At 52.5% G+C, this 25,325-nt stretch overlaps 1 protein-coding gene across 1 annotated transcript in view; it reads left to right on the top strand.

Moving 5' to 3' along the window:
- The window catches only part of DNAI1 (dynein axonemal intermediate chain 1), a 187,565-nt gene that overhangs the window by 105,168 nt on the left and 57,072 nt on the right, over positions 1-25,325 (top strand). The window contains exons 14-18 of the mRNA XM_029060226.2: positions 5,650-5,739; positions 11,650-11,737; positions 13,102-13,181; positions 18,516-18,664; positions 22,306-22,405. Coding sequence (XP_028916059.1) covers positions 5,650-5,739; positions 11,650-11,737; positions 13,102-13,181; positions 18,516-18,664; positions 22,306-22,405 — 507 coding nt within the window. The remainder of the gene's footprint in view (positions 1-5,649; positions 5,740-11,649; positions 11,738-13,101; positions 13,182-18,515; positions 18,665-22,305; positions 22,406-25,325) is intronic.

Here is a 25,325-nt window from a genome sequence, read left to right as displayed (position 1 = left end):
GCCCGGGCTCTTTTCACCAGCTCATGCTGCTTCCGGCGGAAGAACTTCGAGGCCCGGTCGCTTAAGGAAGCAGAGCCATTTTCTTAAGCCCGTGCCATCTAGGGTCTCAAATGGCCCTAGAGGAGGGCCCCACAAAAGTAAAGCGCATCCAGAGAGATTTCCAGGGAAGCAGCGTGACTCAGCGGGCACTCGAGCGATACCCGCGGTGACCGGGATGACCGGGAAGGGCACCCACAGGGTGCTGCAGAGTCCCAGGGACCAACGGTTTTTTGGGAAGCAAAGTTGGCTTTGCCCAAGAAGGGTCGTTATGAAAACAGGCCCGCCGTTCTGTCAACAGTCTCCAATTTCCCGGGCTCTCTCCGTCTCCCCGTGCACTGGGCTTATTTTTAAAGCTTGGCCAGGGAAGGCCTCAGCCACAACATTGACCCCTGTCGGGACCTGGCTGACCCCCGGCATCCCAGAACAGGCAGCGGACCCCTTCACCACGGAGGCATAGTCAGGGAGCCGTAAGTGGACTGACTCTTCTGACAGATCCGTTCTTTCCCCACAAGTCTTATTGAATTTCTGGCTCTCAAAAATTGAATCCATTTTGACGTTATTGATCTCATTTAAATCTCCCTTATAAATCTCCAAATATTTATCGTCCTTTGGCTCTCTTCCATGCTCCGCCCTGCCGAGAGAGCCCCCTCTTCCCGGGAGAGAGGCAGGTTAGGAGCGATTCACGCCACCTCTCAGCATTTCTGGGGTGGCCTGCTTATTTTTGAAGCTGCTTATTTTTGATGGCATTTGCTAAGTGCTTACTATGTGCCAGGCACTGTTCTGAGCCCTGGGTTGGATCACAAGCCGATCAGGTTGGACCCAGTCCCTTTCCCACGTGGCCCTCACAATCTCAACCCTGATTTTACGGATGAGGTAACCGAGGCAACAGAGAAGTGAAGAAACTCGGATTAGAACCCGGTTCCTTCTGACTCCCGGCCCCCTGCTCTCTCCACTAGGCCACCCTGCTTCTCTGCACAGTAGCCCCTCTCCCAGAGTCTGAAACAATCTCCGGCCAAGGTGGGGAGAGGGCGGGGGGTAAGAAGGAGCCTAGGGAAAAAAGGAGGAGGAGCAAATAATAATAACAATAATGATGACATTGGTTGAGCGCTTACTAGGTGCAAAGCGCTGTTCTAAGCGCTGGAGTACTGTTCCAAGCGCTGGATATGAGCTCTAGACTCTAATCTCGTTTTGGACAGCCATCGGGTCCACCGACTCTGTTGTTCTGTACTCTTCCCCAAGGCTTGGTATAGTGCTCTGCACACAGTAATGACAGTGATAATCGTGGTATCGGTTAAGTGCTCACCGTGGGCCAGGCACTCTACTAAGTGCTGGATTCGTTCACTCATTCATTCAGTCGTATTTACTGAGCGCTGATTATGTGCAAAGCACTGTACTAAGCGCTTGGCTACAAGCAAATTGGGCTGGACACGGTCCCCGTCCCACAGAGGGCTCCCAGTCTCAGTCTCCATTTTACAGATGAGGCACCTGAGGCGCGAAGAAGTTAAGTGACTTGGCCAAAGTTACACAGCAGACAAGTGGCAGAGCGAGGATTAGAACTCAAGGCCTGACTCCCAGACCACGATGCTTCTCCGCTTGAGCAGCTCGGTAAACACCACCGATTGACCGAGCAAGTGGCCTCCGTTCATTCAGCCCCTACCCCCATCCCGTTTCCCCATCCTCCCTCTCCCTCTTCCACCATCTCCACTGTTGCAGCATTCCTTCCTACTAGGCCATCCCTAAGCGCTCAGTAAGTACGACTGAATGAATGAATAACTACCACCAGACACCACTTGCCCCTCCTCACGACCTGGGGCCTGTTAATGCCGTGTCCTTGGGTGCCAGAGCCCTAAGGAGGAATCCCTGAAAGGCGCTGGGGGGAATATGCAGCAATCCACCCTCCCCCCCCGGATGTTTACCCCGAGAAACATCAAGGGTTTGGTCTGCGCGGCGAGGTTCTGAATCTTTCTCGTCTTCCCGGGAGGAAGAGAGACGAGGAAATCGATGTCTTCAGAAAAACCCGTCCCTTTCTCTCTCCTTGGCCGGTACGGCCCTCTCTCGACCCCCCACTCCCTGCAGGATGGTCCAACTGCAGGGAGGATTTTAGTGGCTCAGAACAACCTCCGCGGAGCTGCCCCGCCTCAGGGTTGCCGGTCCCCGGAGCGCGTGGAATAGGGAGCCCGCGACATTTCGAGCTCGACCTGTTTATCAGGAGAAGTCGGACCGTGTCTACCACTGGCAGATGTCTCTAACGATTCGGATCCCGCCTGTGGGAACCGATCAGAGGCCACGGCTCACTGACGATTCATAAATCGTCGAACAGTGAGGGGAGGGTGATCAGATGGGGTTGCCCAGGCATGCCTGTAATCCAACCAAATGCACCTTTAGGCGGTTGGCATCACCGCGGCCTACCCTGCCCCACCCAGCCCCTGAACTGTTTCCTTCCCACCTGGAATCCCACAGGTCCAACACCGCCTGGGCCGGGCTGAAGGGCCCTGGAGGGAAGGTCATCGACAAGCCCGGGGTCGTGAGGGGCCCTGACACCTCTGACTGGGAATCGGCGTGGCGTAGATTGTAGACTGTGAACTCACTGTGGGCAGGGAATGTACCTAATTACTGTCGTATTGTGCTCTCCCGACCCCTTGATACAGTGCTCTGAATACAGAAAAGTGTGCAGTAAATGCAGTTGAATGAATGAGTAGTGGATAGAGCCTGGGAGTCGGAAGGTCAGGGGGTTTAATCCCGGCCCCACCACTTGTCTGCTGGGTGACCTCGGGCAGGTCACTTCACTTCTCTGGGCCTCAGTTACCTCATCTGGAAAATGGGGATTGAGACTGTGAGCCCCATATGGGACAGGGGACTGTGTCCAACTTGATTTGCTTGCATCCACGCCAGGACTTAGGACAGTTAAGCACCCGATAAGCGCTTAACGAATACCGTTATCGTTATTATTATTATTATTCTGTCCCCTGTCTGGAACGGCGGTCCCCAAAACCCACGCAGAGGAATCGGTTACGGTGTTGGTGGTTGCGTGGCACAACTCGCACTGTCTTGTCCCCGTCAGTCGCGTTCCTGCCCGAGTGTAATAAGCGAGCAGGAGGGCAGGCAGGGGCGCAGCTCCCCTGGCAGTGCACGCAGAAGTTTTTGAGGTGCCCGATCCAACACTGTGCCTGACACTGTGCCCTGGTGAGTGGTTGCCTTGGAAGTCTCTGCAGTTCTGCCTCCCAGATTTGTCAGCTAGTCTCCCGTGTTCCTGCCGGGTCTTTCCCCCTCCCAGAGCATCCTAGGGGGATCTGTTCAGAAACTTTCACTGTTGGAGGCAACGTTCCAACAGACAGAACCGGGCCCAGAACCCAGGTCCCGCAGCTCCCAGACACTGCCCTCCCCTCCGGACCAGCTCTCGCACAGCCAAGGGGAACTCTTGCTCTCTTTTTTCAACCCTCCATCAGCCCCAGAGGCCTTCGATACAGCTCCATAATTCATTTATTTATCTTAATGTCTGTCTCCTCCTTTCATTCATTCATTCAATAGTATTTATTGAGCGCTTACTGTGTGCAGAGCACTGTACTAAGCGCTTGGAATGGACAGATCGGTAACAGATAGAGGCAGTCCCGGCCCTTTGACGGGCTCACGGTCTAATCGGGGGAGACGGACAGACAAGAACGATAGCAATAAATAGGATCGAGGAGATGAACATCTCATTAAAACAATAGCAAATAAATAGAATCAAGGCGATGTCCATTTCATTAACAAAACGAATAGGGTAATGAAAATACATACAGTTGAGCTCGTAGTGGGCAGGGAACGTGTCTGTTATATTGTTGCAAACTCTCCCAAGTGTTTAGTGAACTGCTCTGCACACAGTAAGTGCTCAATACATGTGAATCCTTGCCAAGTTGACAGTGACCAAATGGAATTTCACTCTCAGCTGGGATCAGAGCCCCTGCTCCTCTTTCCGTCCACTGGCAGGAACTCATTCTGGGAAGGTCTGGAAAGAGGATGGCATCCCAACCTTAGGCTGGCGCGGGAAGGTGTGGGGGTATGTTTTTCTGAAAGTGTGTGTGTGTGTGTTTGTTTGTCTGCATGACACCATGTGAGAGTTTGTGGGTGAATATGGGTGTGTGAAATTGTGTATATGGGTGACTGCGTGAATGTCTGAGTGACTTCCCCCCGCCCCCCGCCCCCCAGGGCAGCCTGGGAGGAGAGTCCTTTGGCCACAGGATGATGATGATGATGATGGTATTTGTTTAGCGCTCACTCTGCCGAGCACCGTTCTAAGCACTCGGGTAGATACAGGGTAATCAGGTTGTCCCACGTGGGGCTCGCAATCTTAATCCCCATTTTACAGTTGAGGGTCACTGAGGCACAGAGAAGTTAAGTCACAGAGCTGACAAGTGGCGGAGCCCGGATTAGAACCCACGACCCCTGACTCCCAAGCCAGGGCTCTTTCCACTAAACCACACTGCTTTTTATCAAGCGATCATAATCTTGAGGATGGGGCTTGGCTATGGGCTGGGCTGGGACAGTTCTGGGTTCCACAACCCCGGGGTTGTGGTGGACTGGGAGGCTTAGGGTCCTGGACATGAGCAGCTTCTGGTCCCCAGGCCCCACTGAGCCCTCGGTCCCGCCGTGGCTTAGGAGCGGGAGAGCAGTGGTGCCTCACGTGGGACGACCCGAACACCCTGTATCTACCCCAGCGCTTAGAACGGTGCTCTGCACATAGTAAGCGCTTAACAAATACCAACATCATCATTATTATTATTATTATTATTACTCTGCTGAACTCTGAACCCCACGTGGAACAACCTGGTTACCTCGTATCTACCCCAGCGCTTGGAACAGTTCTTGGCACACAGTAAGTGCTTAACAAATACCATCATTATTACTGTTATTGTTATTACTCTCCAAGCCTCTGGGAGTCAGTCCTACCGGAGCAGCGGATCTCATGGTGGCGGATCCTCGGGGCAAGAGCCTGGAGGTCTTCCAAGGGCGGCCTGGGCTCCACCAGAACCCCCGGAGGCCCCGAGCTTGGCAGCTCAAAGCATCCCTAACTGGTGGCAGTGGGGCCAGGCACGTTGCTAGGAGACAGAGTGGAATAGTGGCAGAAGGCTGGTCTGGGAGTCAGGAGACCCGCCTCTGGCCCGCTGGGTGACCTCGGGCAAACCCCTTAACCTATCCGTATCTCGGTTTCCTCATCTGAAAAGGCCATGGTAGCTGCCTCTCCCTTCCTCGTTGGGCTACTGGGAGCATAAATGAGATCATTCATGTGAAAGCAGTTTGGAGAAAGAAAGGGGCTCTATAAACTCACAGTATTATTCCTTTCCTTTTTCTTTTCCCTCTTCTCTGCAGCATCGGTTTCCCCTCTAGAATGTAAGCTCCTAGCGGGCAGGAATTACTAACGCCACTGACCGAGCACGCAGTATAGCGCCATGCACGTTACAGGTGTTCAGTAGATACCACTTAAAGGTTTTTAATTCTGGCTTCCCTCTTGCCCCATCATCTCCCTCACCCCCATCCCGTCCAGATCCCCAGGACGGAGACAGGTCCCCAAGCCCGGCCCAGCTTTCCCTCGCCTTTCCTGCTGAACTCCCACCTTCCTATGTGATTTCCCAGGTCAAGTGGCAGAAGGACGACATCGATCACAACCTGAACTTCTTCTCCATCTCGTCGGATGGGAGGATCGTGTCTTGGACCCTGGTGAAGGTAACAGCCCCCCCGTCCCCTGACTCCTTCAACAAACCCCTGAGCTCTGCCGGGGTCCCGCCTGGATAAGGAGTTCCTTGAGGGCAACCTTTGCCTTGTTTTTGCTGTACTCTCCCAAACGCTTAATCAGGGCAAATCATTAAGAAGATGCTCACTGACGGATCGACTGTCTGATTATTCCTCTGAGGTGCTGAGTACACCGAGAAGGGCCATTTTCCCCTCAGTCGGATACACTGAGATCAATCCCCCTCTGTCGGTCGATCACTCACGCTTGTGTCATTCATTCATTCATTCGATCGTATTTATTGAGCGCTCACTGTGTGCAGAGCAGCGAGAGCTATGAGCATCCTTTCAATCGTATTTATTGAGCGCTTACTATGTGCACAGCACTGCACTTGGAAAGTTCAATTCAGCAACAGATAGAGACAATCCCTACCCAACAACAGGCTCACAGTCTCGTGGCCTATGTACACGTACAGTACAGTGCCTGACACATAGTAGGCACTTAAGAAATGCCATTAGAAAATTGAGTGCTCACTGTTTGCAGAGCACTGTACTAATTACTTGTGAGAGTACAATATAACCGCGTTGGTGGATGTGTTTCCTGCCCAAATGCAGCCTGCAGTCCACAGTCAGACGTTCAAATACATTATGAATATACGCGTAAGTGCTGTGGCACTGAGGATGAATAAAGGGGTGCAAATTCAACTACAAGGGCCATGTAGAAGGGAGAAGGAATGGGGGGATGAGGGCTTAGTCGGGGAAGGCCTCTTGGAGGAGATGTGCTTTTAATAAGGCTTTTAAGGTGGAGAGAGTGATAGATGACATTGAGGTCTGTCTGTCGATTCCCTCTCCCTCCCCGGTGGCTCTCCCTGTTCCTAATTCAGCCAATTCCGCTGATTTCAGATCCCCAGCTTCAGCCTGACCTTCCAACCCTCCCCTAAACTGCTGGAGGACCTGGGGGCTACAGGGAAAGTCCAGTCTGGGCTGCAGCGGGCTTAGCCGCTGCTATTTCTCCGGAGCATTTTCTTTCCCAGAGTCTTCCGGGACCCTCTGGCGAGGCTCATTTAGACCAGGTTCCCGTCTCCAGTGGGACCAGCAGAGCTGGACTCAGGTTGGGGAACGTAAGCCTCTCATGGGCGGGGACCATGTCTACCAACTCTGTTGCGTTGTACCCTCCCAATCGCTTAGTACAGTGCTCTGCACCCAGTAAGCGTTCAATAAATACCTTCAATTGTCTGACTGATTGGAAGGGAAGGAGGCCTGTGGAAGTCTGCCTGCTGAGCAGAGTCAGTCCACCCTGGGGGCTGGGCAAGGGGGCACATAATAATAATAATAATAATAATAATGATGTTGGTATTTGTTAAGCGCTTACTACGTGCGGAGCACTGTTCTAAGCCCTGGGGTAGACACAGGGGAATGAGGTTGTCCCACGTGAGGCTCACAGTCTTCATCCCCATTTTCCAGATGAGGGAACTGAGGCACAGAGAAGTGAAGTGACCTGCCCACAGTCACACAGCTGACAAGGGGGCAGAGTCGGGATTCGAACCCATGACCTCTGACTCCCAAGCCCGGGCTCTTTCCACTGAGCCACGCTGCTTCTCTAAAGAACATTTTAAAAAAACCCCACACATTTAAAGGCACATTTAAAAGAACAGTAGCAGTGTTCCCAGTCGACAGAGCTTGGGCCCGGGAGTCGGAAGGATCTGAGTTCTAATCCCGGCTCCTCCACTTGTCTGCTAAGTAACCGAGGGCACATCACGTTACCCTCTGTACCTCAGTTACCTCATCCCGGAAAATGGGGATCAGGAGTGTGAGCCCCGTGTTAGACAGGGACTGTGACCAACCTGATTAGCTTGTATCTACGCAGCGCTCAGTACAGTGCCTGGCACATAGCAAGCACTTAACAGATACCATTAAAGCAAACAAGCAAAAAAAAAAAAAAAACCCCAGCAAGCAGCAAGCAAAGCAGGAGACAAGACACCTCTCCTCCACCCCCGGCCTACAGCCCGAGCACAAAATCCGTTATTAATCCCAAATCCTGGTCCCAGGCAAGGGACTAATTCTGAGTTAGGATTCTGCAAGGCGTTGGACTTGATTCACCCCAGCTTGCCCCTGGCCTGATTCTACCCTGGAGAAGGAATTCCCCGAACCTGGGATGAAAACAGAGCAGCAACCTGGACTAGCGGAACGAACTCGGGCTGGAAGTCCAAGGACCTGCATTCTAATCCTGGCTCTGCCATTTGATGCTGTGGGGCCTTGGGCAAGTTACTTAACTTCTCCGTGCCTCAGTTTCCTTACCTGGAAAATGAGGTTTAAATACCTGTCGTCAATCGAATTTACTTTCCAATCGTACTTTCCAAGCGTTTAGTGCAGTGCTGTGCCCGCAGTAAGTGCTCAATACATGCGATTGAAGGAATGAATATTTATCGAGTGCATATTGTGTGCAGAGCACTGAACTACGCACTCGGGAGAGGACAGTATAGCAGAGTTGGTAGACAAGTTCCCTAACCGCAACAAATTCTCCCTCCTACTTGAACTCTGAGCCCCATGAGGGACGTGGATTGTGACCGGTCTGCTTACGTCGCACCAACCCCGCTGCTTAGTACAGTGCTTGGCACATAGTAAGCACTTAATAAGTACCCTTATTATTATTAAACCTGCAGGACGTTTCCAGAGCCCAGTTTTCAGTGTATGTCGGGACTTGATTCTCCCCTCCCTCCCAGCCTCAGGCCCCAAAGACTGAGCCAGAGGTTCCTCATCCCAGGGTAAGGGCAGCCCGGTTCTTCCCGCTGGCACCCAGCTCCATCCCTGCCCCGCTGTATCTGTCCTCGGCGGGGCTACCAGGGCTACCAGGCTCAGCCGGGCATCTCCTTCTGTCCCAGCCTGAACGGGCTGGCACCCCCAGGCTCCCAGACCCCAGGCCATAGAAAAACTAAACAAGGAGGCCTCTTTCCAGCTCTTTTGAAAGTGAAATTGTGAGGCCCTTAGAGGGTGGTGGGGCGGGGTTATTCCGCCCCTCCCCCACCAGCTTTCAGCCCATAGCGGCTTCTCCAAGGAAACAGAGAGCAAAGGTTGATTAACATTCCAAGATGAGCTTTTCCAAAGGCAAAGACTTGGCTCGGCTGGGAGCTCTCGGAGGCTCTGATTCACACCTCCTATGAGTTTGTTGGCAGAAGAGGCTTTGTGTGTCTTCACTTTCTCACTGCGCCTTGCACTGGATCAGTTCCATCCCCCTGGGAATAAATCCCGGCAGCATTTTTAAAAAGTGGGAAAGCTGAGTTCGGAGAGGGAAGCACAGCCTCTTGGAGCCGGCAAGACCCTTAGAGGTCATCCCCCAGCCCACAGGCTGCGGCACATCCTTCCTGTCCCAGACAGAGAGTTGCCATCCCCAGGTCTCTCCAACAAGCTTTCAGGAAGGCCGACGGGGATCGAGCTGGAGAGAGGAGATGCTTTCTCCCTCTCAAATTGGCCAAAGTAGGTTGAGAGGAGGGTGAGTGAGGAGTGGAGCCTTTGGAGAACTGAGTGAATGTCAGTATTCAGCCGTAGTCTGCCCCCAACCCTCTCCTCTCCACAGCCCATTTGCTAAGCCCTCGCTGCAAGATAATCAGGTGCGACAGGAATCTCTGTCCCACGCGGGTCTCCCAGTCCAAGAGGGAGGGAGAACCGGTATTTAGTCCCCATTTTACAGATGGGGAAAGAGGCTCAGAGAAGTGCAGTGACTTGCCCAAGGTCTCATAGCAGACAAATGAGGACGCCTAGATCAGAACCCAGATCTTCTGACTCCCAGGCCCGTGCTCTTTCCACTAGGCCACACTGACGACCCAAACCCAGAACGGGTCCCTCACCACAGTTCCCTTCCGGGGCTTCCTCTCCTGTTGCTTGGACACCCTCTCCTGCCTCCCCAAGGGCTGGCCCCGGGGGACGACCCAGCATCCAGATTGGCACCTGTCAATCTTCTGAAGACAAGATTGTGTGTCCAAAGAATAGCTCAAATCAACCCCAAGATATCTGCCAAGCCCGGCTCCCCGGAGATGGAAGGAGTCTAGGCCAGCGGAAGGGTTCTGAAGGGAAATATTCCTGTGTGAAATTCATATTTTAATTCACACTCAGATCCCCTCACAAAAAGGAATTTTCCCAGCGCCTTAATTTGCAGTGAGAGCAGGACCCGGGCTTAAGCAATAACGTTATTTTACACTTTAAACTTGTAATGGCTTTGAGTATGAAGGAATATTATCATCATTACTACCAGTCATAATAATCCTGCTGCATATTCGATTATAGCAAGTTAATTTGATAGAACAGCCTACTGGTATAGTGCTGTTTGAGTGCCTAATGTCTCCCATGTGGGTTTCAAATCTAATAATAATAATAATAATAATGATAATGACTGTGGTATTCGGTAAACGCTTCCTATCTGCCAAGGCCCGTACTCAGCCCTGGGACAGGACCAAGATCGTCAGGCCGGACACAATCACTGTCTCTCACAGGGCTCACAGCCTACGGGGGAGGAGGATCAAGTATTGACTCCCCATTTTACCTGGGAGGAAATCGAGCCAAAGAGAAGCGAAGTGACTTACCCAAGATCACACAGCGGGGAAGTGGCGGAGCTGGGATTAGAACCCAGGTTCTCTGACTTCTATCTTTTATAGGTTTACTTTTATAAGTGGTAAGATTTACTTTTATAAGTGAAATGGCAAGGCTAGACCTGTCTCCCACATGCTGCCCCTGGCCTGGAACCTCTCCCTCCTCAAAACGACAGACGATTATTCTCCCCCGCTTTCAAATCCTTATCGAAGACACCTCTCCTCCAAGAAGGCTTCCCTGACTAAGCCCTCCTTTGCTCTTCTCCCGCTCCCTTCTGCATCACCCTGACTTGCTCTTTTTATTCATTCCCCCCTCCCAGCCCAACCACACCGATGTACATATCTGTAATTTATTTATTGATATTAACGTCCGTCTCCCCCTCTAGACTGTAAGCTTGTTGTGGACAGGGAATGTGACTATTACATTGTTATAGTGGACTCCCCCAAGTGCTTAGTACACTGTTCTGCACACAGTAAGCGCCCAGTAAATGCAATCAACTGAGTGTCTGACTAGACGTGCTGGGATTATGAACTGCTAACTGCAGACATAGAAGAGCTCAGCTCCGGTAGAAACTAAGCCCTGCCCCACATTGCTCTCACCATCCCTTTCCCCTGCCAGCTTCCATCCCTCCCCAGTGCCGGGTTTCTGCAGGAAAATCTCTTCCCTGACAGGCCTGGGCTTTGGGGCAGAGTGAGGTAGCAACAGAGGGAAGAGTCTTTGGCCCGACCTGGACCGCCCTAATAATAATCGTGTTTATTAGGGGCTTCCTGTGTGCCAAGTACTGTACTAAATACTCTATTTCCCCAATCGAGCCCAAAGGAAATGGAAAATCTCCCCAGACACCCACCCCCGGGCCTCAGGATGCATGAACTTCCTTTTGGTCCTGCTTAGCCTGGCAGGTTCTGGAAGCTCCCAGGGCACCCTGGGGCCAGTTGGAATTGAAATCAGAACCAAGATGCCTTTTTCCTGGGACAAAATAATCCACATCCTCATCTGATTCCCTTCGGATTCTCTGGCCTGAGTGTCCTCCCAGGACGGGATCCAGGTAGCCGGCCAGCCTTACCAAGGCCATCCTCCACCCGGGGCGGGAGGTCTTTTGGCGGGTTTGGACTGGGCCCTGCTGAGAGGGGGGTTGTTTTCTCCGACATGCCACTGGGAGTTTGGAACATTCGTTCTCTTGGGAGAGCTCAGGCCCGCCCGACTGGAATGCGGACTGGCGGCTGATGGCCCAGAGCACAACGAGGTGCTGGCGGGCCTTGACCTCTGAGGCCATTTTGACCCAAGAAATCGGCGCCGTTAAACCTACCTCTCCTCTGCCTGCAGAACGAGCTGCTTCACTCTGATGTCATCAAGCTGACCATCGAGGGAGTGACACCTGAGACAACGAATGAGGTGCAGCTACACAATATTGGTACGAGTAGGACACCTTCCCCCGTGCCCGTCAGATACCCATAATCCTGGATACGCACCCTCCTCTTTCTTATCCTCCTACTCCTACTTATTTTAGTGTCTTTCTTCCCTGCTAGAGAAGCTCTTTAAGGGCAAGGATTATGTTTACTGACCCCATTGTGCTTTCCCAAGTGTTTAGTACAGTGTCATGCACCGAGTAGATACTAAAAATATACTTTTGATCAGCTGAATGATTGAGCCAACAGATAGAGAGTATTAGCCCCTGGCTTTTGTTCAGTTTCTGTCAGGAACACAGGTAAAAAGTCAGGCTGACGAACCTGGCTGGAACAAAGAGTGCGAATTGGGATGTAGTGGGAAAAGAGAGTGAAGGAATAAGAGTGAATAGACCAGACAGTGGTCAGGAGTTTCTGCTTGATGCAGAATAGAGCAGGTAATCTTTGGTGGTTGTGAAGAGGAAAGACTGAAAGGGTTAGGTCACACAGCCCAGAAAGACAAAGGCTGAGAGGAAACATTATTGAATCGTAATAATAATAATTACGGTATTCGTTAAACACTTATTCTGCACCAACCAATGGGGTAAATACAACTTAATCGGGTTGGACATAGACCCTGTCCCACGTGGGGCTCACGGTCTAAGTAGGAAGGGGAACAGGTATAAATCCCCACTTTACGGATGAGGCAATGGAGGCACAGAGAAATTAAGTGACTTGTCCAAGATCACACCACAGGTAAGTGGCAGAGCTAGAATGAGAACCCAGGTCCTTTGACTCCCAGCCCTGTTCTCTTTCCGCTAGGCACACTGCTTCCCTCACAGGGTCCTGGGTCCTTTTGACGGGCCCGTCATGGGAGAGGGAGCCCCTCGGGGCCTGGTGATATCTAGACCAGCCTGATTTCTGGGTCCCGGAAAAGGGATGTCGGAATAGGAATGCCGAGTGGGGTGTTTGGTGACATTCAGGTGACATTACTGAGCCTTGCAGGGCCGCCTTTTCCTTGGACCCCTGAGGGGTCACAGGTTCCCTCAGGGAAGGGAACTTTTGAGGTGGCCAATCAATTCCCGGTGAAAGACACCAACGGTCTCAAACCAAAGGGTTCATAGGCTACCTCGGGGCAGACTGACTCCCTGGAGCCTAGGGGTCAGGGCAGGAGCCGGAAAGAGGGCCCCATCTCTTCCGGCTTGGTTAAATCTCCCTCCTCTGGGCCCCAGGAGAGGAGTCCGCTGATCAGAAGCAATTTCCAACTGAGCCGGGAGAACTGACACCTATGTGGTGTTTATTCTGGGAAACTTTATTCCTTGTTTAATGTCAGAAATTCTTGCTGGGCTGCAGAACCGCTATGGATTTTTCTTCTTTTTTCTATTTTCTGTAGGATGCGGGACATCCTTTGATTTCCACAAAGAGATTGATTATTTGTTTCTCGTTGGCACCGAAGAAGGCAAAATCTACAAGGTAAGGAGGCTCAGGGAAAATCCTCTTACTTCCCCTGGTTAGTTTGCCTCCTCAGCCTGCAGGGGATCTCCTCCAGGGCCTTCTCCCCACCCCAGGCCCACCAGCTGCTATGTGCCATTCATTCATTCATTCATCCATCCATTCAATCACTTTCATTGAATACTTACTGTGTGCAGAGCACTGTACTAAGTGCTTGGGAGAGTACAATACAACAGGGAACAGACACATTCCCTGCCCACAGCGAGCTTACAGTCTAGAGGGAGGGAGACAGACATCAATATAAATGAATGACAGATATATACACGTAAGTGCCGTGGGGCTGGGACGGGAGATGAACGAAAGGGAGCAAGTCAGGACGATGCAGAAGGGAGTGGGAGAAGAGGAAGGCGGGACTTAGTGAGGGAAGGCCTCCTGGAGGAGATGTGCCCTCAATAAGGCGCTGAAGGAGGGGAGAGTCACGGTCTGTTGGATTTGAAGAGGGAGGATGTTCCAGACCGCCGGCAGGACGTGGGCCAGGGGTCAGCAGCGAGAGAGATGAGATTGAGGCACAGTGAGAAGGTTGGTATTAGAGAAGCAAAGTGAGCACGCTGAGTCGTAGTAGGAGAGCAGTGAGGTGAGGTGGGGGGCGGGCAAGGTGGTTGAGTGCCTTAAAGCCAATGGTGAGGAGTTTTTGTTAGATGCAGAGGCGGAGGGGCAACCACTGGAGTGTACCAGAGCCCTGGGAGTGTGCAGCCAAAGCCAGGTCCACAGTTTTCCAGAGTTTGGCCACAGCACAATCCCGGCTCCTGGAAGGTCCCCTGACAAAGCCGCTGATGACACTCAGGAACACTGGTCAAGGAGACCCCCTCGCTAACTCTGTCTTCTAACTCCCTCCTTAAACCCCCGGTGCTCCCACCTCCCCCATCTCTTACCCCTGATGACCTGACCGTCAGCTTCATCGACTTGTCCGCCTCACCTCCCCCGTCTCACCTCACCTCACCGTCCTGTCCTGATCCTCCTCCTACCTCTTCGGTTACTCCTTCTCTGTCCGTTTCACTGGCTCCTACTCTGCCGCCACCCCCTCAAGACTCTGTTCTGGATCCCCTTCTAGTTTCCATCTACACCCACTCCCTTGGGAGCTCATGTACTCCCATGGCTCCAGAACTGGGTATGATTCCCAAATTTACATCTCCAGCGTTTAACTCTCTCCTCTGCAATCTCTCGTTTCCGCTTGCCTTCAGGACATCCCCACTTGGATGTCCGCCTGACGCTTCAAATCCAACAGGGCCAAATCTGAACTCAGCTTCCTTTCAAAACCTTCTGCTTCCTCCAAAGCTGGGGTAGATACCTCAGCACCCCGACTTAACCCTTAACTTAAGCACCAGTTAAGCACACCTCCCCGACCCGCAGCACTTATAGGCATATCTATATATTGGCTGCTTCCCCTGTCCGTAATTTATTTCGCTGCCTCTCCCGGACAACATTTTAAGGCCCTTGAGGACAGCAAAGGTGTCTACTTATTCTTTTGTACTCTCCCAAGCACAGATGGCTAGATAGTTACGTGTGCCGTCGCATGGCCTATGCTGGGAAAGCTGCCTAAATATGATAATAAAAATAATGGTATTCGTTAAGCACTGCACTTAGTGCCAAGCACTGTACTAAGCACTGGGGTAGATACGTGATAATCAAGTCCCACATGGGACTCACAGTCCAAGTAGGAGGGAGGACACTGTGTCGATGAGGGAACTGAAGCAGAGAAATGAAGTGACTTGCTCAAAGTCACACGGTAGATAGGTGGTGGAGCTGGGATGAGAACCCAGGTCCTCTGACTCCCAGGCCCGAGCGCTTTCCACTAGGCCAGGCTGCTTCTACAACGACGTCACGCTCACTATTTCGCTGTAGTCAAGTTCAGGGAATCTGTTTCTCCAGGAGGACCCCAGACCTCCATAGCCGTTGCGTTCCTTTTCCAGGACCCGGTGATCTCGGGTACCCCAACCATGTGGTGGAACCCGGGGGCTGGCACCGCAGAGGAGGGAAGCGGGGTGCTGGAAATGAGAGTATCTGCCTATAAAAGCATCCAGTGCTGAATCTGTTCCAGACGAGGGACGGGCCTCCTGAAGCCCTGGCTGCTGTTGTTCAGCCAGACCAGTGTCCTCACACAGCACCTCCCTCTTGTCCCAACGCCTCCGACCAAACGAGAACCAGAAGCCTCCTTCCCCTAAACTTCCAGGAACCTCTCCCAGAAAGTAAACTCATTTCAGAAAACCAATCTCTATAAGGAGATTAAAAACCCCTTACAAGCAAAATGGGAACACACTGGTTGTTAGCCACCGAACAGTCACGGAGAGTTTCAGAAAATAGCCGCGCTAATAGCCATTCGGAAGCCAGGCAAGTCATTATCTTAATTACACACCTGCCAGCCACCCTCCTTTGGTACTGCGAACACACCTGCCGCTTTGCCACTCGGTGGAGGGCAGGCAGAAAGGGGCACTGCACAAGGGATGTGGATCCTCTGCCCGGGCCAGGCTCCACGGGCGGCCGGGGGAGGGCCTGCTTCTGAGGGGCCCGTTCAGTCTGGTGCCAACCTCATCCCCGGTGAATCCAGGAGGTGCGACTGGCCGATGTCATTGCCGCCTGAGGACTCGGCGGGGGAGAGGGAGGGAGATGCCACCGAATGGACGTTTCGGCGTGGTCTTTTATTCCGGCTCCTTTCTCTCCCCAAACAAAAGGCACAGTTGGAATGTTTATTTGCCTTTCCAAGACTCTGGGCTTTAATGTGTGGGTTCTGACGCTCCAGCAAAATGCACAGAAATTGGGGGTTTGGGAGGGCTGAGCCGGAATGCGACAGACAGGGTCCCGGCCTCCCCGTGGGACGGTCCGGAAATTGCAGGACCGGTCGGAAATTTCAGGACCGGTCCGGCTCCTGATTTAGTCTATCTGGGAAGGTTCGAGTCCTGGAAAACCTTAGAGAAAAGGATGGTCAGCTGAGACGTGGGTTCCTCTACCCCAGTCTTCCCCTCCGCCAGCTTCTCCCTTCATCCCTCTCTCCTTTTGTTGCCTTTCTGCCCCTGCCCCTGCCTTCCTACAGGGGGGCCAAGAATCTAGTCTGGGGCATGGCATTATCTCCGGGGAACCGGTGAGAGGGGTGAGCGGCTAAGGTCAGAGTTCATGGGATCGGACCTCTCCAGGATGCAGCCAGCAGTCGGCAGTTGCAGAGGGCCTGCTGAGCCAATCTCTGGACAAACTGGCCCAGAGTCCAGCTGGTCGGAGAATGATCGGAGGACAGAGAGAAGAGCAATCTGCTTCAAGGAGATCGCATGGCTGGGACCGTCCTCGGCTCAGAGGGGAGAGACCGGTGCTATATTTCCTCACCACCTTCTTCCCACCAATCTGAGCGTGTGGGGAAGGGAGAAGGAGTGGATCTCAAAGGCATAGTGCAAGGCCATTTCTTAAAGACCATTTTCCCCTTAAAATTTCCGATCCAGGTCTGAGTCTGCACCGGACCAATGTCGGTGGGGCACTGTGAGTTAGCCAACTCAAGCCATTCAATCAGTTGCATTTATTGAGCACTTACTGGGTGTAAAGCTCTCTACTAAGCACTTGGGTGAGTACAATATAACCGAGTTGGTAGACCCGTTCCCTGCAACAACGAGCTTAACAGTTTGTCCAGTTGCCAGGAAGGAGCAGTTCTGGAGCGCGATTCTTGGGTGTGGGATTGAAGAAGGCCAGGAGGAAGTTCAAATGGGGTGTTTTATAGAGTTTACAACCCCAAGTCCCAGATTCAGTAACCTTTCTCCTTAAATTAAAATTGTGAATCATAAACACACCCACCACCACCTCTGTTCTGTCCCTCCAGACCCTCTCCCCACTCCTGCCTCCACCACCCAGCTTTCTTTTGGGTGAGCTTCGGCAAATCGAGACTACACATTGGACAGGTGAGGCTCACCCGTGGGGGTGGGGGAAGCTTCTGGACGCCTGGTCTCTCGGTCCCCAAGAGGTCAGGTGAGGGACGGTGGAGGCAGGTGGATTATCTGGGGCAGGGTTCTAACCTCTCACCTGCTCTGAGCCTTCCTTTTCTCACATGGCACCTACCGTCCTCAACAGTACGTCTCTGGCCAAAGACCACCTCCTTGTTATGGTATTTTTTGAACATGCTTGACGTGGATTAGAACCCAGGTCCTGTCCCGGATGAGACTCACAATCCATGAGTTAGGAGCAACAAGGCCTAGTGGAAAGATCCCAGGCCTGAGAGTCAGAGGACCTGGGTTCTAATCCCAGCTTCACCACTTGTCTTCTGTTTGACCTTGGCCAAGTCACTTAAGTTCTCTCTGCCCCTGTTACCTCATCTAGATTAAGACTGTTAGGTCTCTGTGTGACATAGACTGTGTCCAACCTGATTAGCTTATATCTACCAGCGTTTCGTACAGTGCCTGGCACATAGTGATGCTTAACAGATATCATTAAAAAAAAGTCAGGGAAATATTTCATCCCCATTTCTTTGATGATGAAACTGAAGCCCAGCGAGGGTAAGTGACTTGTCCCACTAACAGAGCTAAAATTAGGATCCAGATCTTCTGACTCCCTGTTCCATCCGCTTTCCATTAGTTCTCCGGCCTCCTTCCTCTGCCCTACTTGAGTCCCTTATCAGTTCTCCCTCCTGTAAAGGGGGGGATCAAAACACCACCCCTAAATAATTGGTTGTTCGGAGTTATCCCACCGTGACCTCACTCAATGAAGAAGATTGTACCTTGACCTCCTCTATCTCACTGCCAACCCCTTGCCCACGTGTTCCCTCTGGCCTGGAACTCCCTCCCCCTTCGTGAATGACAGACCACCACTCTCCCCATCTTTAAAGCTCTCCTAACATCACATCTCCTCCAAGAGGCCTCTCCAACTAAGCCCTAATTCCCCTCACTCCCACTCCCTTCTGTGTCGCCATGCTCCTTTTGAGCACCTGATATTCACTCCAACCTCAGGCCCACAGCGCTTATGTACAGAGCCATCATTTATTTTAATACCTGTATTACCTTCTAGACTGAAGGTCCCTGTGGGCAGCAAACATATCTACCAACTCTGTTGTACTCTCCCAAACGCTTAGTATGGTGTTTTGCACACAGTAAATGCTTAATAAATGCCACTGATTGATCGATCGATCGATCCTGAGCTGGCCGTCCAAGTCCCCTGTTATTTGAAATCCGAGTTGGCAAACTGTGAATCCCCTGGTTGCCAGTATCCCGATCCCGCATAACCTGAGCCTGGTGTGCGGATTGCTGATGCAGTGCTTAGCACGGTGTGTGAGACGTAATCACGTCTTTTAGTAAGGACCAGAATTGACTAACCCCGATCATCCCACAGTGCTCAAAATCCTACTCCAACCAGTACCTGGACACCTATGACGCACACAACATGGCCGTGGATGCTGTCAGCTGGAACCCGTACCATCCCAAGATCTTCATCTCCTGCAGCTCCGACTGGACGGCTAAGATCTGGGACCATACTATAAAGTAAGGGTCTCGGCCAAGCTGGGTGAGGGGAGGGAAGGGGTGGGGGAGGGAGAGAGCGTCCTCTCACCCTCTGTGCCTCATGGGGACTTGGGAGTTGGATGGGCTCACACCCGATCCACGGCGAAGGAGCGAGGGGAGACGTTGGAACGGGCGGAGATGTAGGGAGCCAGATGCAGACCAGCGAGAGACCCCGCACCCGGGAGCTCCTGGGCGGCTTCTTCAGCTCTGCCGATAGTGGAAGCAGACCTGGGGTCCCGTGGACCACCCAGGCTAGCCCCCACCTGCTCCAGATGCATCCGGAACGCAGCCATTCGCTACCTCCTGCCTCTGCGGGGGGCTAGGGGTGAGGCTGGGTTCCGCAGAGGCAGGAGGTAGCGAATGGCTGCCCCTGGGGCATCTCCGGCGCCAGTCAATCCGCTCCATCTCACTGCTCTCCAAGGTAGACAGCTTTACCAGGGACCAAGGGGTCTGCACCAGGGAGAGCTTAGCCTCCCAGCTGCCTCCATTGCCCCCCAATCCGAGGCGGAATCTCTGAAACAAATAGGTGTGTTCAAGGCTTTCCGTCTTGGGTTCTTTCAGGGACCCCAGGTCTTCCATCTCCCTCCCATCAGGCCTTCCCCTCCCCACCACCTTCCTGCTGGCTCAGGGACATGGAAGCCTCCAGCACTGAGCGATCCAGACCATCCTTTCCTCTAAACCCGGAACCCCCTGGGCTCCGGGGGCCAAAGGGCCATTCATTCATTCATTCATTCAATAGTATTTATTGAGCGCTTACTATGTGAAGAGCACTGTACTAAGCGCTTAGAATGTACAAATCGGCAACAGATAGAGACAGTCCCTGCCCTTTGACGGGCTCACAGTCTAATTGGAGGAGACAGGCAGACAAGAACAATGGCAATAAATAGAGTCAAGGGGAAGAACATCTCATTAAAACAATGGCAAATAAATAGAATCAGGGTGATGTACAGCTCATTAAACAAAATAAATAGGGTGATGAAGATATATACAGTTGAGCAGACGAGTACGGTGCTGAGGGGATGGGACGGGAGAGGGGGGGAGGAGCAGAGGGAAAGGGGGGAGAAGAGGGCTTAGCTGCGGAGAGGTGAAGGGGGGGTAGAGGGAGCAGAGGGAAAAGGGGGGAGCTCAGTCTGGGAAGCCCTCTTGGAGGAGGTGAGCTTTAAGTAGGGATTTGAAGAGGGGAAGAGAATTAGATTTGTCGGAGGTGAGGAGGGAGGGCGTTCCGGGACCGCTGGAGGATGTGGCCAGGGGTCGACGGCGGGATAGGCGAGAGCGAGGGACGGTGAGGAGGTGGGCGGCGGAGGAGCGGAGCGTGCGGGGTGGGCGGTAGAAAGAGAGAAGGGAGGAGAGGTAGGAAGGGGCAAGGTGATGGACAGCCTCGAAGCCTAGAGTGAGGAGTTTTTGTTTTGCGCGGAGGTCGAGAGGCAACCACTGGAGGTTTTTAAGAAAGGGAGTGACATGCCCAGAACGTTTCTGCAGGAAGATGAGCCGGGCAGCGGAGTGAAGAATAGACTGGAGCGGGGCGAGAGAGGAGGAAGAGAGATAAGAGAGAAGGCTGACACAGTAATCTAGCCGGGATATTACGAGAGCCCGTAGCAGTAAGGTAGTCGTTTGGGTGGAGAGGAAAGGGCGGATCTTGGCGATGTTATAAAGGTGAGACCGGCAGGTCTTGGTGACGGATCAGATGCGTGGGGTGAACGAGTGAGCCGAGTCAAAGATGACACCGAGGTTGCGGGCCTGAGAGGATGGTCGTACCATCCATGGTGATAGGGAAATCTGGGAGAGGACCGGGCTTGGGAGGGAAGATGAGTTTTAGAAGTTGGTCATGTTGAGTTTTAGGTGGCGGGCAGACATCCAGGTGGAGACATCCCGGAGGCGGGAGGACATGCGAGCCCGAAGGGAGGGGGAGAGGACAGGGGCGGAGATGTAGATCTGCGTGTCATCTGCGTAGAGATGGTAGTCGAAGCCGTGAGAGCGAATGAGTTCACCGAGGGAGTGAGTGTAAATGAGAACAGAAGAGGGCCAAGAACCGATTCTTGAGGAACTCCAACAGTTCCTCAAGGATGGGAGGGGGAGGAGGAGCCCGCGAAGGAGACCGAGAATGACCGGCCAGAGAGATAAGAGGAGAACCGGGAGAGGACGGAGCCCGTGAAGCCGAGGTGAGATAAGGTGTGGAGGAGGAGGGGATGGTCGACAGTGTCAAAGGCAGCCGAGAGGTCAAGGAGGATCAGAATGGAGTAGGAGCCATTGGATCTGGCAAGAAGGAGGTCACGGGTGACCTTAGAGAGAGCAGTCTCGGTAGAGTGGAGGGGACGGAAGCCAGATTGGAGGGGGTCCAGGAGAGAAAGGGAGTTAAGGCACTCAGACTTTCTAAGAGACTGAAACATTCCTCAGGCCATGTCCCGTCCCAAGGGGTGTTGAAGTGGGGGGCACAGAAGTGGCCAGAAAGCCTGCAGTGCTCAAGGGAGGAGGGAAGAAGAGAGAGAGGGAGGGGAAGGATGGAACTAGAGAGCTGCTGCTTTGTTCATCCATGCTGAGAGGGCAGAGGACCAGGACAATCAACTCTTTCCAAACCACTCAGGCTAACTCAGGGTTCTCTGATCCCCAAGATGTTCTGGGCTTGCCCAAGATGGCCAAAGTATACAGGCTTGCCCAGTTACCAGCCTTCTTTATCCCTGCCCCTCCTCCTCTGCCCTGACCGGGGATCTGTCTCAGCCTCAGCTGCCAGAGTCAGTCAATCAACCCGTCAATCATAGTCACTGAGGGCTTGCAGAGCACTGTGCTAAGCACTGGCGAGAGTACGATACAGCATCGGACACAGTCCCCGCCCACAGCTGTCCCCTGAAGCCCACTGCCACTTCCTGCTGCCCTGTTAACCCCGCTGCCCTTGCTAGTGACTTAGTGGAAAGAGCACGGGCCCTGGAGTCAGAAGGAGCTGGGTTCTAATCCTGGCTCCGCCACACGTCTGCTCTGTGACCTTTGGCAAATCACTTCCCTTCTCTGGGCCTCAGTTACATCATCCGTAAAATGGGGATTAAGACTGTGAGCCCCACGTGGGACAGGGACTGTGTCCAACCTGATGACCTTGTATTTACCCCAGCGCTTAGAAGAGTGTCTGGCACATAGTAAGCACTTAAAAAGTACTCTATTTTTTTACTTTTCCCCCAGAAGATCCTGCTGCCCCCTCATCCCTGCACCTTGCTGCCCCCGACCCCGTGTCGAGGCAGCCTATCCCTTGGAGAAGCAGCGTGGCTCAGTGGAAAGAGCACGGGCTTTGGAGTCAGAGGTCATGAGTTCAAATCCCAGCTCTGCCACTTGTCAGCTGTGTGACTGTGGGCAAGTCACTTAACTTCTCTGTGGCTCAGTTACCTCATCTGTAAAATGGAGATTAAGACTGTGAGCCCCACGTGGGACATCCTGATTCCCCTGTGTCTACCCCAGCGCTTAGAACAGTGCTCGACACATAGGAAGCGCTTAACAAATACCAACATTATTATTATTATTACAGGGCCGAGCCAGCTGGCCGAGTCTTCCAGGGAGGTAGAATGGCCGGCGTCTCCGACTAGATTTCCCCATGGACTCGCTCCCACAGACCTCAACCTCTCCCTGTTTCGTGTTTCTAGGTCTCCAATGTTCATCTTTGACTTGAACTCCGCGGTGGGAGACGTGGCCTGGGCCCCTTACTCCTCCACCGTGTTTGCCGCAGTCACCACCGACGGGAAGGTAAGAACCCGGGGCCGTTCTTCCCAAGGTCTCCTTGTCCCCGGGATCATCTGAGAGGAGATGGACCGAAACTGCAGCAGCAGGGAGTCAGGGTAGACATCAGAAAGAGCATTTTCATTGGCAGGGGAATGACACTCTGCAACAGGAGGGCAAGGGAAGAGATGGAGCCTCCAACCCTGGAGTTTGTTGAGAAGAAAAGCAGGAACGTCTCTGTTTTGAACGGGGTAGACGTTCACTAGCCTAGAGGCAAGGAGCTGGACCAGATGACCTCTCTGAGTCGTAGGGCTCTGTGACGCCAGGGGCCTATGACTGCCCCACCCCCAGAACATCAGTCTGTGATGATTTTCAAGAAAGAAATCAAGAGTTTGGGCCATCGCTCCCGCGCCAGCAGCTGTACTCCAAATCGACGGTTTCACAGCAGTCCATCCGGAGAGGTCCTTAAACCACGATGACTTTTCTTAGCATTTCCCACCGGGTTATACATTCCGTTCGCTGCTGACTAATGAGGGATGGAGATTTGTGTTCATAGGAAGATCATCAATCTCGAATTTCCAGGAGTCACAGAAGCAGTAGACCAAAATTAATAACTCGGAATCAATTAAGGTGATAAGTCCCTATTACAGCAAAAGAGCTTGCTCTACATGAATGATATCAATTTAACATTTTCCAAATCGCTTTGAGATGGAGGTGTCTTTCCAAATAATGACTTGATAATGAGCTACTTAAAATAACCCCGATGCCGTAATGGTGGGATTTATTGCTCGGTGCCTTGTTTTGGAGATGGTCCCTGCCTCTCACATCAAGCCACCCCATCCTCCATCATGTAGCTGGGTCTTATTTGAAGGCCTCATTGGTCTAGGAGGAAGATGCTCTAAATGGCCAATGGTTGAGTTAGTTTGAATCCGATAAATTTTTATGTGGAACTGTTGCTGCTCTTTTATTGATCTAATGGAGTGTTCCCCGAGGGCCACTTCCTGGGAGATTGCCCCTGAGCTCTGAAGGTTAAGAAGAAGAGGCCCAGGGTCTCCGGAGTCTGCTGACCTAGGCCCGAGGCCCTGGGTCTTTGAATTTGACCTGCAGCATTACTTGTTAACGAGAGGGTGATTGGTTGGCTCCTTGCCTCCTGTCCGGCAGCACTGCCAAGACATTCCCCAGGCTCGGGATCATCGGTGTGGAGACCGAGATCTTGGAGCAGAGGTGTTGGTAGCCCGGCCCACCCGCATTTCCCTGCCGAAAGGGCTGAGTGATGGGGGCCAGCATCGCATAATAATAATAATAATAATGGTGGTATTTGTTAAGCGCTTACTATGTGCCAAGCACTGTTCTAAGCGCCGGGGTAGGTACAGGGTAATCAGGTTGTCCAATGTGAGGCTCACAGTTAATCCCCATTTTACAGATGAGGGAACTGAGGCACAGAGAAGTTAAGTGATTTGCCCAAAGTCACACAGCTGACAAGTGGCAGAGCGGAATTCGAACTCATGACCTCTGACTCCCAAGCCCGTGCTCTTTCCACTGAGCCACGCTGCTTCTCGTCATCCCCAAGTCTTGATTCGGGACCGTGCGTAGGTGAGATATCAGCCCCAGCCGTGAGGAACAAATGGCAGGGGCACTAGGAGGAAGCGGTGTGGCTCAGTGGAAAGAGCCTGGGCTTCGGAGTCAGGGGTCATGAGTTCGACTCCCGGCTCTGCCACTAGTCAGCTGTGTGACTGCGGGCGAGTCACTTCACTTCTCTGTGCCTCAGTTACCTCATCTGTAAAATGGGGATTAACTGTGAGCCTCACGTGGACAACCTGATTACCCTGTATCTACCCCAGCGCTTAGAACAGTGCTCTGCACATAGTAAGCGCTTAACAAATACCAACATTATTATAGGAGGGTGTCTTGGGGCTCCTGGACCTTCCAGCTCGGCACAGTAAGTCAGTCAGGCGATCGTATTTATTGAGCACTTACCCTGTGCAGAGCACTGTACTAATTGATTCTCTGCTGAGACCAGGTGTGCCTGACCCGTTCAAAACAGTGAAGTGCCTGTGCCAGTTTTTCTCCTCAGTGAGTGCTTGGGAGCGCACAGTATCGTGGCTCAGTGGAAGGAGCCTGGGCTTCGGAGTCAGAGGTCATGAGTTCGACTCCCGGCTCTGCCACTTGTCAGCTGTGTGACCGTGGGCAAGTCACTTCACTTCTCTGTGCCTCAGTTCCCTCATCTGTAAAATGGGGATTAAAAAGAATGTGAGCCCCACGTGGGACAACCTGATTACGCTGTATCTCCCCCAGCGCTTAGAACAGTGCTCGGCACCTAGTAAGCGCTTAACAAATACCAACATTATTATTATTATATAAATTATTTATTTAGGTTAATGACCGTCTCCCCGTCTAGACTGTAAGCTGGCTGTGAGCTGGGCACTTGTCTACCAAATCTGTTGTACTAGACTCTCCCAAGTGCTTAGTAGAGAGCTCTGCACGTGGTAAATACCACTGATGATCGGCTTTAGGGCCCATCAACTATCTCTCTCCTATTTATCCACTCTCTTCTCCCACTCGGCTCCAGCTTGTACCCTCTGCTCTTCCAAAGCGAATCTACTCCCTCTTCTTTCTCCTTGCCCACACCCTTCCCCCAGCCTGAAATTCTCTCCATCTTCAAAACCAACAGACCATGGATTTCCCTGTCTTCAAAGGCCCCCTGAAATCACATCTCCAAGAGGATTTTTATGATGTGTCTGTACTCTTCCCAGATTATAGCCCCCGATCCGCTAATAATAACTGTGGTTTTGCGTAAGCACTTTCTGTGTGCCCAGAACCGTACTCAGCTCTGCGGTAGATACAAGATAATCAGGTCCCACATGACCTGACTCCCTTCATTCTGGCTTCCATCCCCTTCACTCTGCAGAAACTGCTTTCTCAAAGGTCAACAGTGATCTCCTTCTTG

Source organism: Ornithorhynchus anatinus, chromosome 3, assembly GCF_004115215.2.
Source record: "Ornithorhynchus anatinus isolate Pmale09 chromosome 3, mOrnAna1.pri.v4, whole genome shotgun sequence".
Classification (NCBI taxonomy): Eukaryota; Metazoa; Chordata; class Mammalia; order Monotremata; family Ornithorhynchidae; genus Ornithorhynchus; species Ornithorhynchus anatinus.
Note: the sequence above shows the minus strand (reverse complement) of the source record. Positions and strands in the feature narration are given on the sequence as shown.